Raw genomic sequence first — 16,462 nt, 5'->3', positions numbered from 1 at the left:
GTACAGTCAGTACAAAATCCCCTTGCTCATTTAAGTGCTTCTTTGGTAGGAGACAGGCAGTGGAGATGCAGAGTAAACCATGCTGTCTCTCCAAATCCCTAGACATCCAGGGTGTGGAGGAAAGCTCAGAAACGTGTGTCACGAGACTCAGAGCACAGACAGCAAAGCAAAAGATCTCAGCAGTTCTTGTTTTTTAAACCTTGTGCTTTTTAAGCCACTGTCTTGATCTTGGCAGCGCTTATTTTGGCACTGCAGTTTGTGAACATTCAACACTACGTTTTGTAGCCAAGAGTGCAGCAGAATAAGCGGCAGTACAGCAAACACATATAAGAAAATGTAAACATGATTTCAAAGGCTTTATAACAGGTCATGCAGAGCAGAGGATCTTCTAGACAACCTCACACTTCTTCGAGAGACCCATCACTCTTCTATGGCCCTGAAAATGTAACCCACACCACTCCTCAGCTGCTATGGTGTCAGTGCAAACATAGCCAAAATACAAGTTCACAGCCAGAGGGAAAGGATCTTTCCAGGTTCAAGATCTGCTGCTGCCCTCTGGATTTCACTGCCTCACTACCCAGCAGTTCATCCCCCCTGTGCCCGAGGGATCAGTGCAGTGCAAGAAGGGCTGCCAATGCCCTCTCAGGGCTACACAAGAACACAGTACACATCAGCCTGGGGGACAAAAACGGCAGCAAGGAGCTTCCAGGCAGGAAGGCACATCAATGCCTACGCCACTCCCTCTGGAGAAGTGAGCACTTCATCTGCGTAGTGTGTTATCAGCCTGGAGGAGGCTTAGCTCAACATCTGCCCTCCCTCTTCCCCCCAGCAGAAATCACACACACAAGTGGGTAATGTTCCCATGACACATGCACGCACCTAGGTATGGATGGTTCGCTTGGGTAGGTGAGCAGGGAGTTAAGGAACACTGACTTATGAAGATAGGTAACTCAAGTTAAACAAGATAGGCAGATCCTGACGTTGCAGAACTAGAAACAAACGAAAAAAACCCAACCCAAAACCACAGGTGCTGGTTTGGCTGCAGGTTTTTGAGTATTTGGGATCATGTTAAGGACACTAAACACAAGCTCACCCTAAAAGTCTTTGGTCAGAAAAAGGCCCAAGTCCTGGTTGTACCTCAGCTCTTAGCAGTGTAACTTTAAAAGACCCAATGCCTGATGCCAGCAGATCCCAGTGCCATCACAGGCACAAACCTGATCTCTTCCCCAGTGATGGAGAGAGCCGGGTGACACAGCTGCCAGCTGGAGAAACCGTGGGTCCTAGACATGCACCAGAAACTAAGCCTGGTGAAAACACTTCTTTGCTGCATTGATCTGGAGACAACAGGCCACCTGCAGACAGATACACACAACTTGGAGCAGACATGAAGTCTGACCCCAGCTATCCTTGAGACTCAGAAGCCACATTTACCATTTTAGTGTCCTGCATTGAGAAACAGCAATGTCACTTCAGCACTGAATGTGTCTGAGGAGGAAGCTGTATTTTGGGGCCACTGGATCAATACACACAAGATCCCATTCCCTCCGCAAGCAGAGAGAAAGGATGTCTTTGTTTTGCTGCATGATTTACTCACCCTCATATCCTCCCATTTTCCTTCTATATAGATCACCTTCTGAAAGCATCTCCTTAACCAGTTGTCCAGATAGCCTCAGTCCATGTGCTGTCTGAAGAGCTGGAATTACAGGCTTGGATGGCACAAGGGCTTTCATACCTCTGACACACCCAGAGACTGGTACAGAGCTATACAGTTAATACCATTACAGCATTGTCCTAAATAACTAAGAAGATGCATTCCTTAGAGCTAAATGAAGTGCAAAATTCCCTTGGAGACCCTTCTGCTTTCTCTGTTTATGTCACACAGTCTAGACAAGGAGCAAAAATGAGAGCTGGTCAGAAAGGCGCTCGCTATGGGCACTGCCTCATCTTAACGTTCCTCCAAAACTTCTCCCACTGGCCACAGGTGGTGCTCAAACACTGTTTGTCTAAAAGCAGCCAAGGAGGGTTCCTACAGGACTGCTTTCTGTCCTCAGTATCCATCCTCCCATGCACAGGATCTGGCATCAAGCAACAAAATCTCTCTTGGCAATACACAAATGGGATCTGCCCCTTAAGCTGGCTCTGGCACAGCACCCCTCCCTTACACTTCCTTGTCCCAAGAGACTGCCCACACAATCCCGGGCACAGGCCCCACTCTGACTTTCCTTTTTGATAAGCAGAAGCACTGTCAGTGACAGCACCAGCCCGGAGCCAGACCCTCCCCTCACGGGGGGGAAATCTTGTCTTTTCACGAACAAAAAGTGAAGGGTTCTTTCACTTCCTTTGTCACAGTCCCTCTGCTGAGCTAAGGCAGTCTCCCTGCCTCCCAGACACAGCACTTGGGCAAAGGCTCCAAAGTGCAGAATGGGTTTGGAACAGGTCACCCAGACAGAGCGTGCCCTGGAAAGGCGAGGAAAGGAGAATAGGAAGGGACCATCTCAAACAGAGCTACAAGATGAGAAAGCAAAGGCACTCAGCAAAGGCTTTTACCCCCTGAGAAAGGACTTCAGCACCCCCAGCCCTCCTGCCTGAGCCTGCACTTGTTCAGAGCCCAGCTTGGGTTAACAGCTTATAAAATACTCTCTAGACTGGAGAAGGAAAGTGATGATGGCTCAGCATGCCCAGCACACCCCCAGGGACAAGAAGCAGATGTGCAGCCCCCCCCATCCCTGCACAGCCATGCTGGGGTTAACCACGCAGTGCTCCCACTGCAGCAGGTTTTGGTGTGCTCCAGAGGTCTGTAGCTGGGAAGCACACAGAGCTCTTGCGCAGCGCTATGCCAAGACATTTGGGTTTGTTCAGAAATTGGCTTGGGTTTACAGCACACTGGAGTGGGACTGCAAGCTAAGGAAGACTGTACGGATGTTACATCCAAACTTTTCAGTGAAGTTTCAGACACCCCTAGAATCACTTTGGACATTACACAGCCAGAGGAGCAAGAGCCTGCCTGCACTCAACAGCTAACACTTTTCCTCAGAGGCTATGACATTTCCCATGGATGTTACCCAGGCTGTCAGCACACAAACTCCCCTGCCTGCTCCCTTCCCTTCTTTTCCTCTCACTTGCCAGCAGGCAGTCCCATAGACAGCAGATCCCATTCCCCGTCCATTTCCCATCACCACAGAGCAGCACTACTACAAATCCACTTCCAGGAGACCACCAGCTTTAACCTGTACGGGCACAGCACGGCACAGAAAAAGAGAGAGCGGTGGGTACATGGGCACATGCCAGCAAAGCTGCTCTGCACTCAGCCTCCTGTAAACACACTGCTGCTACTCTGCGACAGTCACAAAGGAGAAGGCAGGGTCCACAGGGTCTTCAAACCAGACTCAAAGATCTTTTCCTTGCTCCGGGTTAAGCAGATCTTTCTGCTCTGTTTAGCTGCACTCTAGAACTCCCCAGGAGCTACAGGTGACATTAGGTCCCAGGCTCTCCTGCCTAAGCCCAGGGCTGCCAGGGGGTGAGATATGCAAACTGCAGCTCCGTGCTGGATATGGGACAGCCAGAGCCAGGGAGCAGGTGTACCCAACTACCCGGCCACTGTAACCCCAGTAGTTACAGTTGGGCTGAAACGCGTCCGTATGTCCCTCTATACCCTGCCTCTAGCTGCCTCTGGGTCTAAGACCTTGTGTGCACAAGCCGAGGCAGCTTCGGGGCTCAGCGTTGCCTGCAGTTCAAATAGTGCGGCGAGAGCTGCCGTTACGGTGCACGCGGGAAAGGACGGGAAGACGTGCCACCTCCAGAGCAGGTTAAACAGGAGGCTGAGAGTCCCTGGGATCCCGACAGCAGCGCTGCCTCGCCCAGGCTGCTCCAGAGTCCGATCCACGGGGCTCCGGCGGCGGGAATGGAGAGAAGTGGGCTGCTCGGCGCTGGGGCTGCCCGGTGTCAACGCCGCTAACCTCGCCAGCGGGGCTTTTCGGCAGAGCGTAGGCGCGCCGAAGGGACGCACACGGTGCCAGCGGGAGTAAGGCATCCGGGGGCTAAAAGCAAGAGGACGGCAGCTTTCCGTTGCCCTCAGCTCAGGTCTCGCCGGGAGCGTCCCTGAAGGCTGCAGCCCAGCTCCCCGGAGCTGCCCCAAGCGCAGGCGAGCCGCAGCTGGCTGACCGGAGGGTCCCGGTCTCCCAGAGCCGCGGGGACCCCTCGGGGTTTGCCCAGCTTTGCAGACCCCCACCGTCACAGCTCGGGTCTCCCTCCCCTGGCTACGGGAGGGCAGCGCTGCCGGCACCGGCGGACGGACGGCACAGCCACGGGGTAGCAGCAGGTGCTTTGCCCGGCTCGAGCAGGGGTCTCTCCGCCCCGCGATGCCGCCGCGGTGCCTGTCCCCGGGCCAGGCGAGGGCAGCGAGCGGGGCTGCCCCGAAGCACCCGTTCACCCTTCACTGCGGCTCTCCGACGAGCCCCAGCCCCGCTGCACCTCTCCCAGCGGCGGCCGGCGGCGACACGCGTGGGGCGGCCGGAGCTCACCCCCGGTGCCTACCTGGGGCGGCGGCTGGCAGGAGCGCGGCCAGCAGCAGCAGCAGGGCGGCCCAGGGCCGCGGCGCGGCTCGGAGCGCGGTGGGCTCCGCCATGGGGCCGGGGACGCGGGCGGCGGGAGCGGCGGGGCGCGGAGCTGCCGCCCGCCCGGCGTCCGTCTCCGCGGGGCTGCCCCGCTGCTTCCTGCGCGCCCCGCCGTCTCCTCCTCCCGGGCTGCCGGGACACTGCAGCGGGGCGGCCCCGCGCAGGCAAGCGCCGGCCCTCCGCCCCCCGCGGCCCCGCCGACCCGGCCCCGTCTGTCGGTCCCAGCAGCATCCTTTGCCGCTCACCTGGCTCCGTCAGAGAACTTGTCCCCGGGTTGATCCCGAGCCCTGAGCCTGCCCCCGGCAACCAGCGGAGCCTCAACTGGTCCACGCGTGTTACCCACGCACCATGCTACCTTTTGTCTCTTTCCCCGTGTCACTGTGGCCTCGCAGCTGGCGTGGGTATTCAGGCCTGGCTGAGCACAGCATATGAACGACTGGGCAGAACTTTCTGCACAGGGTTGTCATTCCTTCTTCGTATCTTTTGTTCTTGCTGAACTTTCACCCCACTTCTGAACGGGGCTTTTGCTTCAGTTGCCTTGCATTGGGGAGATGCACTGTCAGATCTACATGGCGCTTCTAAGTCAGGCATTACAGTTCTTGCCTGCCATGGAGGTAGAGGTAATATACAAGAGTTTCTTGGAACAGGAACATGCTTGGTTAGGGTTCATGGGGTTAGGAACCCTAAGCCATGAACAGGCTTCCCAGGGAAATGATGGAATGACTGTCCCTGGAAGTGTTCAAAAACCGTGTAGATGAAGTCTTTAGTGACATGGTTTAGTGGTGGTCTTGGCAGTCCTGGGGTAATAGTTGGACTTGATGGTCTTAAGGGTCTTTTCCAACCTTGTTGATTCTATGATTCTGCAGGCAGTGGGAAAAATAAACACTACATTTTCTGAAAACAAAACAAACCAGAACAAATAAAACCCCCAAACAAACCGACCAAGCAAGTAAAAGCATGATTCAAATAAAGGTAAATAACATGGGCAGGCTTTGCTCAGGAATGTGGCAGGTGCCAGCTCCACACCGGATTTGCCCTGACACCCAACCCAGCATGCTGCTGCACAGCGCCACTGCTGAGTACATGGTGGACCAGCACAGAGTGGGCACCGAAATCTCAGGCTACACCTCTGCTGTCGGACATACCTGCTCCCACTCAAGCAGCCATTTGCAAGGTGGGGACTGTAGTACAGAACTGAGGTAAGGAGACAAATTATGTGGTGGCATAGGCATGCCATGATAGCAAAGGGAGCTGGTCCCAGCCTGTAGCTGTGGGGGTCTCCAGAAGACTCTTTTATCATCAATCCTGGAATATTTCCTTCTAGAATCTGGGAGAGGCTCTTAAAAACAAAGCAGCATACCAAAGAGAGGGAATCTCTAAAGGACAGGCTTGCAGACAGCTTGAAATCAGGCACACATGTAACAACACACGTTCAATATATTGCTGTCTGCCGTAGCCTTGTAGTTTCTCATTGAATCAAGCAACATTGGTAACTTCCTTCTCTCTTCACTTTTCACTATTCCCCTTACTGTTCTGAATCCTGCCCCTGGAGCTTGAACATTATTGCCTTGCTATCCCCTTTTGACTTCAGTTCTCCCCTTCTTGAGGGGCCTCGTCCAGGATGTGCCTGCAGTGCAATAGCAGCAGTCAGGCAGTGAGGTGTCGAATTTAGCCTTCTACATTAAATGACACCTGTGCCCTGAGTGCACCTTTGAAATGCCTTTTCTGGTTTATGAATCAAGGGCTCACTTGAACACTGATAAGTTAATGACATACACAGTTCTCATGTGGGGCATCAGCTGTTCTGAAAAACTCATTGCAGCAGGTCCTCAGCTGGCACAATCTAGCAGAGCTCCTTGCCTCATCTTTTCATCTTCCTTTGAGCTATGCTAATTACATCAGCTAATGAAACAGCTTTTTGTTCCCGGTAAACAAATTTACTCATTCTTTATATTTGTCACTAATGCAAAAGAAAGACAGCTTTAGCCTCTGGGGTAGAAATGGTAATCCCACCAGTTTGTATGGGCAGGTTTACAAATAGAAGAAACAGACACACAGAGACATTCAAAAGAATTTTAGTGAGCCAAATTGACCAGATATTTATAGGGAACCTCAGGGGTTATGTACAGAGAGCTTCTCTCCTCTGCAAACTGGAGTACTGGTGACAACTCACTTGGACATAAGCAAAAGGGGTTCAGCCCCAGCATCAGTACAGGTATGGATGTGGCAGCATGTGCTACAATACAGGCATGGTTCAGCACCATGTGGTAAAGCCACACCTGCTCTGCTGTGTCTAAGCAAGTTAGCTTCCACACAAGCTGCAACTGCTGTTTTGGATACAAGTGAAAACACAGCAGCCTTTCACTATGTTCCAGTGACATTTGCTTTGTTTATGCACGAGAAAGTAGGAATGCTGCATTAAACACTGCTAAAAGAGTTTCTGACCACTTACTCTAATGGAGATCATTGCTCAGCACAACTTTGTTCTAATGATTTGAGACCCAGCATTTTGCATTTGTTTAACATTAAACCTGTATAAAGTTCAAGGATCATTTAGATGTGTAAGCCTGAGTAGGTATTTTACTTCAAGATTAACTGAAACAGTTTAGAGCACGCTAATCATATAATGTTTTTGAGTTGAAGAGTACAGTTCTGTTGAAGGTCACTAACAGAGAGAAAAGAGGCTAAAAGAGAGCCAGGAAATACCTTCTAGCCATGTAAAACTACTACAAGCACCTGGTAACTACTCCTCTTCCTTGCAGGTTGTCCTGTTTCAGCATGGGCATATGCACAGGTTGGTAGAAGCACAGATAGCTGTGTCACATAAAACAAATGCTTGGTTTATACTGTAGAATAAATGCTTATTTATTCTACAGCGTAGAATATATACTTGTTACTGGCAAATCACCAGTAGCCAATAATTTATTTGCTGAAATTGTCTTCTTCTTCTGCAATCTTACTTGCAAACAGTTTCTGTAATGTATCTGTTAATTACTTCCATTTATGTGCTTTGCTAACTCCAACTGGAATTAAAAGAAAGATTTCCATTGTTTTAATAATAAAAATGGTTCAGGCCTATGTTCTTGAATGTATTTGGGGTATTTTCACAATTCAGCTTCTAGGTACAGGGTCAAAAAACCTGTCAGAAGAAACTGAAAAGTTTAAGCTAAATGAAATTACCAGACAAATGTCAACACAGTCTGAATTCTTGTGTGCCCATCTGGTAGACTCATTCAAAGAAAAGCTAAACAAGAGGAGATATGTCATTAAAGAATGCCTGCACACAAACAGGGAGCAACTAAGTTTTTTCAGGCAGCTGTAGAGCTGGCATGCTTTGCTTGAGTCATTTATGTCTGAAATATCTTTTCCATGCCATTCTCCTACAGAAATGCCAGATTTCAGTTGGACTCGATGGTCTTAAGGGTCTTCTCCAAACTAAATGATTCTATGACTTTTAGGGGAAAAATGCCCAGCACTAATTCTGTTGGGCTCCATTTTAGCAGCTCTTCCTTCCCATAGAGGTGGTTTGGTTTCCAGCCCTGTGTTACCAAATGCTACTTTTTCTTCCAAGTAGACACCGTTCTGCCTGCATGTGCCATGCAAACACACCTTGGTCCAGACAGCAAGCCCCATGCAAATGGCTGTTGAGACAGCTGCTCAGGGAACGCAGCCAGGAGGGCTTTGGTGTAGGCTGAGCTGAGCACAGGAAGCAGAGCAGCATGAGCAGAGCAATTGGGAAGCACTGTGGCTTCATTGAGGCCAATGGTTTTATGGCAAGAGTGTGCTGGGAGCTGGGGATTTGTGGGGCTGCAGCCTTAGGAAGGCACAGCACCCAGCCTGCTGCCCTCAGAAGTTAGTTGTATTGGTGCACTTAATCTAAGATTCTTTGATTTGGTCATTTTTCTTGCTTTTTCTATCAGCCTGCCTCAGGAGGAGTGTGTCATTTATTCCTGTGATGGTAGCATCCACCTCCAAATCCTGATGCTCCATTTTCTGTTCCCAGTGCTCTGTGTATATAGACACCAGTTATGTAACATGATGAGAGTCACTACAGTGAGCTGACCTTGGCTGGATGCTAGGTGCCCACCAAAGCTGATCTATCACTGCCTCCTCAGCTGGACAGGGGAGAGAAAATGGAACAAAAAGATCATGGGTCGAGATAAGGACAGGGAGAGATCGTTCACCAGTTACCATCATGGGCAAAACAGACTTGACTTGGGGAAATCAGTTTAATTTATTACCAGTCAAATCAGAGTAAGACGATGAGAAATGAAAACAAACCTTAAAAACACCTTCTCCCCATCCCTCCCTTCTTCCTGGGCTCAACTTTACTCCCGATTTTCTTTACCTCTTCCCCCAGAACAGCACAGGGTGATGACGAATGGGATTAAGGACAATTCATCACATGCTGCTTGCCACTCCTTCCTCCTCAGCAGCTCCAGCATGGGGTCCTTTCCATGGGCCACAGTCCTCCGCAGACTTCTCCAATGTGAGTCCTTTCGACTGTTGCAGTCCTTCAGTAACAGACTGCTCTAGCATGGGTCCCTTCCACGGGTACAGTCCTTCAGTAACAGGCTGCTCCAGTGTGGGTCTCCTAAGGGTCACAAGCACTGCCACAAACCTGCTCCAGCGTGGGCTCCTCTCCCCATGGAGCCACAGGTCCTGCCAGGAGCCTGCTCAGAGTGGGCATCCCTCCTGCTCCAGTGTGGGGTTCTCCATGGACCACAGGTGGAGATCTGCTCTATCATGACCTGCACCCCAGGCTGTAGGGCAACCTCTGCTACAGCACCTGACACACCTCCACCCCTCCTTTTGCACTGTCCCTGGTGCCTGCAGAGCTGTTTCTCTCACATATTCTCACTCCTGTCTCTGGATGCTGTTCTGTGGTGTGTTTTTCCCCTGCCTTCTTAAATACATTATCCCAGAGCCCAACACTGATAGGTTTGACCTTGCCCAGTGGCGGGTCCAAGACAACACTTGGAAAAGCCTCCGGTGGAGACAGAGGTTTGGGCTGTGCACAAAAGCCTGACCTTTGCCACTTTGCTAGAATAAATGGATTTTCATCATAGCTCCAAGGGGTAGAGGGCATCTGAGTTGCATGGATGGGCCCTGCAGCACAGGCTGGCTAAGTAGTGGAGAATTTAGGACTTCTAGACCCCAATTTTCACTCTTCTCCCATTAACTCCTACAGTAGGAACTAAGCCCTCTGCCAGAAATTAGGAGTGTTGAGGATGCAGGCTGGGCTACCCTTACTCGCTTTTTCTCTTTGCCTGGTGACACCATGGCCAACAGCTCAGAGCCGCGATTGCAGGGAAGCTCCCATACTGCTGGATCAGGGATGGTGGCTGAGATGAGGATGGGAAGGGGGATGGGAATGGGGATGGGGACAGGGAGCTCTGTTTCTGCAAGGTAAGGGCTCTCACCAGCCGTGGCACTTGAAAGGGTTGTGAGAGGATCAGGAATACTTTGTGAAGATGAGAGCCTCGGAGAACTCATCTCCCAACTCTAACAAATATCTTCTGGACCCATATGGACTCCACTCAGAGATCTATCCAAGCTCATTTCCCTAATGTTCCTCTTGGTCCCTCACCAGGGAGCAAGAGACAGCCCATTCCCAATAGGCCTTTCCAAGAACCTCATGCTCCTGGAAGCTCAGGAGTGAGAAAGGAACTCTATTTTTTTACACCAGTAGAGCATATTCCTTCACTGAGCTCCTTCTGTTAAAGAGCAGCCTATTGTTATGTCTCTGGCAAAGAAAAAAGCAAGATTGATCAATGGCTTGGGGTTACTTTTTCCTTAATGACTGCAACTGCTTTCCTCTCACAATGTTTTTTTTTTTAGGGATATTGTTTACTCCAGCTTCAGCCCTACTCAGGACACTTGGAATTCAAATAAACTGGATTACATTGCATTTTCTGGCAGATATTCAGTGCAATGAATTTCAAAATAGTGTTTGATTTTGTCAGCAACAAAGCAGAGAGGCATCTCACTAGTCAAGACTAATTCTTCCAGTTGCTACACAGCACGACCCCATGAATTTGCTGCCAGTCATATCACTGAGGTCATGTTATCCTACAGTAACAGTACCCCAAAAACATGGTAAAGTGCAGATGGTGATCTGCAGAGTTGGGAGACTTTGAACCTGTGGTATTTAATGCCTGGAATGAACTGTGGGTGTATCTGCTGGCATTTGGAAGAAAGACAAAAGATTTTCAACCTTTAGGGTGATTCACAAAGACTTCAAATATTTGCAGTTGTTTGTGGTTGCACATCTTAAACAGATAACTGAAAAAGTGTTGACCAGACATGACTTTTCATTAATTAGATAGACAAGAAGAACAAATGAACTTCTCTGAGGTCAAGAGATCTTCCCAAACCTATGATTCCCACTCCCCCTCTCTCTCCTCCCCAAAAGTGATGTTATATGTATTTCCAAGTCAAGGTTTCCCGAAGAGCTTTCCAAAATGCTACATGATGAGCATAAAGACAAAGTATAACTCAGACCTATTAAATATTCTGACCCATGCACAGCACAGGCTATTTAAAGCTAGCATCAAAGGGGGATCCTAGCCAAGGCCTCCTCCCTCCATCTCATTTCGCATACAGGAATTAACCAGAGCCCCCCTGGCTCCTCACACGCTCCAAGCAAGCCTCCTGCAGCACTGAGATATTTGTTCTTCCCCTTCCTCTTCAGAAAGAGCCTCCTGCCAAGCAGCCCGATTGCCTAAATCTTCATGTCAGCCTGGCGACTGGAAACAATACTGCTGTTGCACAAGCTGACCCCCAAAACATTGGAGAGTTTGGACCTGATTTCTTCATGAATGGTCTTCCTGTCACCAGGGCTGTGAGGAAGGCCAGATTCCCACTCCAAGCCCTGGCTGCCACCCTACAAGAGCCGGGTATTTCTGCTACAGTGCTCGGCTGCAGGCACTGCTGTATTTGCCAGCCAGGAGGAGGTTTCCCTGAACGTGCAGTTACATCTCCATTGGACCCGTGGGCTCAGTAGGGTGGTCCCAAAGTGGCACAGCATTGCCCACCTTATCTCACAGGGGGCAGCTTGGAGGGTAGCATGCTCCCCAGGCACAGCTGGGATTGCTGATGGGGCTGGAAGACAGAATCATAGAATCTTAGGACGGTTAGGGTTGGAAAGGATCTTAAGTTCAAGTTCCAACCCCCTGCCATGGGCAGGGACACCTCACACTAGACCAGGTTGCTCTTGGACAAGATGCTATTGACACTCTCCAGCTCTGCCTGCAACCCAGGAACAAGAAGGATGCTTCACTGGACATTAGATCACTGTACTGTGAGGGATACAGCACTGCTGCCTCAGGACAGAGATTTTTTCCAATGCATAATGGCTCTGCGTACTTGAAGTGCCAGTTTGGAAACACAGCATAGGGGAACCTTGGCAAAGCTCTTCTCTGGTGTTTGTGCCATTCAGGGTGTTTTTCTGCTTTGCATTGATGAAGTTCTTCCTCTGTTGCAAGGACAAGGTACTTTCCTTTGAAGCACCTGTCCTGTGACTGTGGATTATGGACTGTGAGGATCCAGATGCCAAAGAGAGATGGGAGCTCAGCCTGGCAGAGGAAGAACTAGTGATGGTTTGAGCATGCTGTGGCTGCAGGAGGCACCTCTGAGTCTCAGAGACCTGCATTTTCCTCTCTTTCTGTTAGGAACTGAAAGCAGCCTGGAGTCCAAGTAGCATTTTCAAAAGGTCTTCTCCAGCTGCACCCACCTCCCTGTCCTCTCCAGCACTGTTGCTTTGTCTTCCTTCAGTTTTTCTTTGCCTAGTCATATCTCCTCCCTTTTTATCTTTCATCCCTCATCCTCAGATAGCATCTCACCATTTCTTTCTCCCATGGTCCTCTTACTCCTTCCTTTTCTCTCCCACACCTTCCTTAGCAACTAGGCCCAGCCCTCTGTTCCAGGGAGAGGAAGTGGACAGAAGCTGCTGGGCTTTTCCTCTCATTATTACTAATTCTAGCACCTCCCTGCTCTTACTCATCCTCTTCCCATCATCACCACTTCATCCAGCTCTTCCTCCTCCCCCATGCTGATATTGCTGTCCCATGGTAACTCTTGGATAACCTCCCCTGGACTTTAACTTTCCCTTACATCATTACCTCCCAATCACACCCCCACCAACTCTCACCTCCACACTGGTGTCCATTTGATTACCTGGCATCTTTCCTCTTTTACCTTGATTTGTCCTGCAGCTGTGGTCTATGTTTCATACTTGCTGAAAGGGATCTCACCTTTCCTATAGACTGCTCCTTTGCTGGTCTGCTTGACTGTAATGTTGACAGCTGCTTTAGCACTGCTCTGTGTCTGCCAAGTCAATACCAGCTTCCTCTCTCTCCTCACTTTCCTCGATAACATCTTTCACTTGCTTCTTCCACTGGATACAACTCTTTCTATGTCTCAGTTTTCTTGGTCTTCCTCGGCCTCTCTAAAATCTTGTCGTTTCTTGCATCATTTCACAGCCATCATCCTTTCCAGTTTTGCCTGCTCTTGGACTCAGTCCCTTCAAAGCATTACTCTGATTTTCTTAACTCCCTATTTTTGCCCTCTTGCTTCTTGATTTTGACTTCTGCACCTACTGGCTCCACCTCACCGAAGGCTTCTCTTCTCACCTTTCAGACCTTCCCTAGGTGAAGCTTCTATCATTCTTCAGCCTTTGACAGTGCCTAGTTTTCTCCCCTACAGAAAAGGGAGAAACTGCTGTAAAGGGCTGGTATCTGCTCAAGCCTCATCTTTTTAACAAGGTACTCTGCTCTCTTGTTTCTGACCCTGTGTAATCAGAATGTCTTCTGCTCCTTCTATCCTTCCTTCCTTCCTCTAGCCCCAGCTTAGAAAAGGGAGTTGTATCACACTAGGACAGTAAGAAAAACTCACTGGAATTTATTAAAATTGTGAAGTGAAGGTGGCTTAATATCAACTGAGTCATTTTTACTTTGAATGAGAACACCCAACCAGATAGATGAAGATGAGGTTTAATTAATTCCCTTCCCATTTACACATCTAGGTTGCTTCCACCTTTGAAAAGCCCTCACAGAATCACAGAATGATAAATGTTTTGGGTTGGAAAGGACCTTAAGATCATTAAGTTCCAAACCCCTGCCATGGGCAAGGACATCTCACGCTAGACTATGTTGCACAGGGCTCTGTCCAGCCTGGCCTTCCACACATCTCGGTCATTTCTCAGCAGTCTCCGATGCAACAGATTCCAGCTGTTGTATGTCTTTCCTTTTTCTGCTTGTAGGTACTTCTTGGCAGGGCTCATCTCTTTTCTCCTGCTGTATATCACCCAGAATAACAAGACCTCAAACCTCCATTGGGCTCTGGTGGCACCAGAATTAACAGCCTCAGAGTCACGGCTGCACTGGTTGGAACTGCCCCACCCAAACTGTACTGCAAGGGGAATTGCCATCAGTTTTCTGGCAGGAGAAATGGCTGCCTGAAGGGAAACTGCTGCTGAAAGTAGGATGCAGAACTCAGTATTTCCTCATACTTGGGATACTTGGCACAGGGGTTATGAAAATAAAGGACAACCAACTCCTTTCTAGAGAACTGGGTACAAAGATAATTTTGATGCAAATTATTTTCAGAAACCAATTTTTCCCATGAGAATGCTGGCATTTAAAAGCATTTTAAGAGCTAAGAAAAATGCTTAATTTGTTCTCTGCTGCCAGACAGGAACACTGTATTTCAGCTTTGTCTCAAGAACTTCCTGAGCAAATGGGTTTGCCATGTTAACCTCACTCTTAGTTGTGGTTAACTTCTGCTAAGTGCCAATATTGCTATGAGTCTATTGATTGCTTTTCAGGATGCAGAAGAGAGGAATGTTTTGAATGCACAGTGGGACTTATCTTCACTATTAATATACCACACATTTACTGAAATAGAGATAAGACTATTGTTTTGAAATAGGCAGAAAACGATTTCTCATTTCTTTTTCATGAGCAGACATTGACTTCTGATTCAATAGGTAACTTTTTTGGCCACCCATCTTGGGTTTTGCTATACTGAGCAAATGGGTTTGTACCAGTCATCAAAAGCTGGATCTTCACTAACGAACAGCACCAGCATCTAGATGGCTAACCAAAGGAATCTGTTACATTCAACACCAAAGTGATTTCCAATGGGTCTATTACTGCTAAACATTTTCCAAAGTGTTTCTAAATTGAGGTGGTGGGACAAAAGAGGACAAACAGGAGCTAGGAAAATTGTCCACTAGAACTGACCCAAGTCTCTAAAAGGGCAGTCTAACATAAAGGCATCATCTTCTCTAGTTCCATGAATCCCTCAGTCAGAGGAGTACTGTAGGAATCACTATACATTTGCTCTATTCTTATCCTCTTCCCTAGACGTCAGCTTTTGGACATTGCCAAAGCAGGACACCGATCTAGGTGAAACTTTGGTGTGACCCATAAAAGACATTTCTGTGGCTGTGATGTGAAGTTGCCACCACAGAGCAGCTGCTCTGGTCACCCAGTTTCAGTAGAAGGTTCACACATGGGGAAGGTGCCAACACCTCATTCCATCTGCAACCCCCAGGAACAGGACCTACATGAATTTGCTCCAAATATATCTGAACCCAAACTTCTATCCTGTAAAAGAGGACCATGAGCAAGGGATATTCTGAGTCAAACACCCCCTGCATCGTGACGGAAGGCAACTTATCTTTCCTCCCAAACTACAGTTAAGGAAAGCTGAGAGAGATGCTGGTTTTAGTCAAGTACTGTTCAGTAAGAAGTCTTAGTCCTGAGCACATCCATAAGGCAGCTAGACACAGCTAGCCACCTTCCAGTTACCTACCTAAACACTGGAGTGGACTTAAGCAACACTGTGTCTCTAAGCAGAAAGCCATGAGAAAGCTTCTTTTCATGCAGCCCATTGCTGTACAGCACTTTAGTAACACTGCAGACAACATCACCCATTCCTGTTGCCCTGATGGCCTCACAGAGAATTGATTCAGGATCAATATCTGAGACACTTGTCCTGGGTACTGTGGGATTTGGGTCAATGCTACCCAAAAGGCTTCCTTCTACTGCAGCACAATAATTGCAGTTGACAATTTAACACCTCATAGAATCATAGAATGGTTATGGTTGGAAAGGACATTAAAATCATAAAGTTCCACTCCCCCTGCACTTTCCACTACAAGGCAGCAGTGGTTTGGGTGCCAGAGAAAGCCTTTTTGAGAGCTTGCATGACCCCAAGATTACCAAGAGGCGCACAGAGCCCAGCATCATGATCCAGCATGCAGGAATCAGGTTGACCATCTGCTGGTGCGCAGGTATGAAAGGATTGTACCCCATGCCTGCTGGGACTGGGGCAGAAACATGAGACAAATGCTTCCCTCTATCCTATTCCTTAGCTTCCCAGTAATCCTGAAGAAAGCAACGTCTCCAGGGACACAATAATTCTTGCTCTTGATACAACGGTTCTGGACTTCGATGTGTCTCAGGTGATGATATTCTGGCTTAATTAGATTGTGCAGGGACCAGACAGGCTGGTACCATTAAGACTCCAGAGACTGAGGTGTTATGGCCTGAGGAGCTGTCATGCTGATCCAGAAGGATTTCCTCTGCAAAACCGGGGGGGGGGGGGGGTGAGACATTTCATTCAAGCCCTGAAATCCAAAGGATTTAGTGAAAATTCTGCCAATTCTAGCTCACTCACAAGACATTAAGCTCCACCTTCTGGTGAATGGCTAAACTGCAGGAAGAAACAACGCTCGGTTAAAAAACAGTGAAAAGTTTTCAAGACGATAGAATTCGAGTAGAAAAGTACCTTAACTACACTTCAAATATCTCATGAAAATGCGCTGATCTTCCTCAAAGTGT

The 16,462-nt window shown here is 48.8% G+C and overlaps 2 protein-coding genes across 2 annotated transcripts in view; both read right to left on the bottom strand.

Moving 5' to 3' along the window:
- The window catches only part of FNDC1 (fibronectin type III domain containing 1), a 61,247-nt gene extending 56,513 nt beyond the window's left edge, over window positions 1–4,734 (bottom strand). The window contains exon 1 of the mRNA XM_061378809.1: window positions 4,534–4,734. Within this exon, the coding sequence (XP_061234793.1) occupies window positions 4,534–4,624 (91 nt within the window). The 5' untranslated portion in view covers window positions 4,625–4,734. The remainder of the gene's footprint in view (window positions 1–4,533) is intronic.
- MRPL18 (mitochondrial ribosomal protein L18) overlaps window positions 1–16,462 on the bottom strand; it is a 323,272-nt gene that overhangs the window by 277,868 nt on the left and 28,942 nt on the right. The gene's annotated exons all lie outside the window — the stretch shown is intronic.

The sequence above is a fragment of the Neopsephotus bourkii genome, unplaced genomic scaffold, assembly GCF_033783945.1.
Source record: "Neopsephotus bourkii isolate Nb327-2 ecotype Australia unplaced genomic scaffold, CSIRO-AGI_Nbou_v1 NB_1767, whole genome shotgun sequence".
NCBI lineage: Eukaryota > Metazoa > Chordata > Aves > Psittaciformes > Psittacidae > Neopsephotus > Neopsephotus bourkii.
The sequence above is the reverse complement of the archived record's forward strand: the minus strand, read 5'-3'. Positions and strand labels throughout refer to the sequence as shown.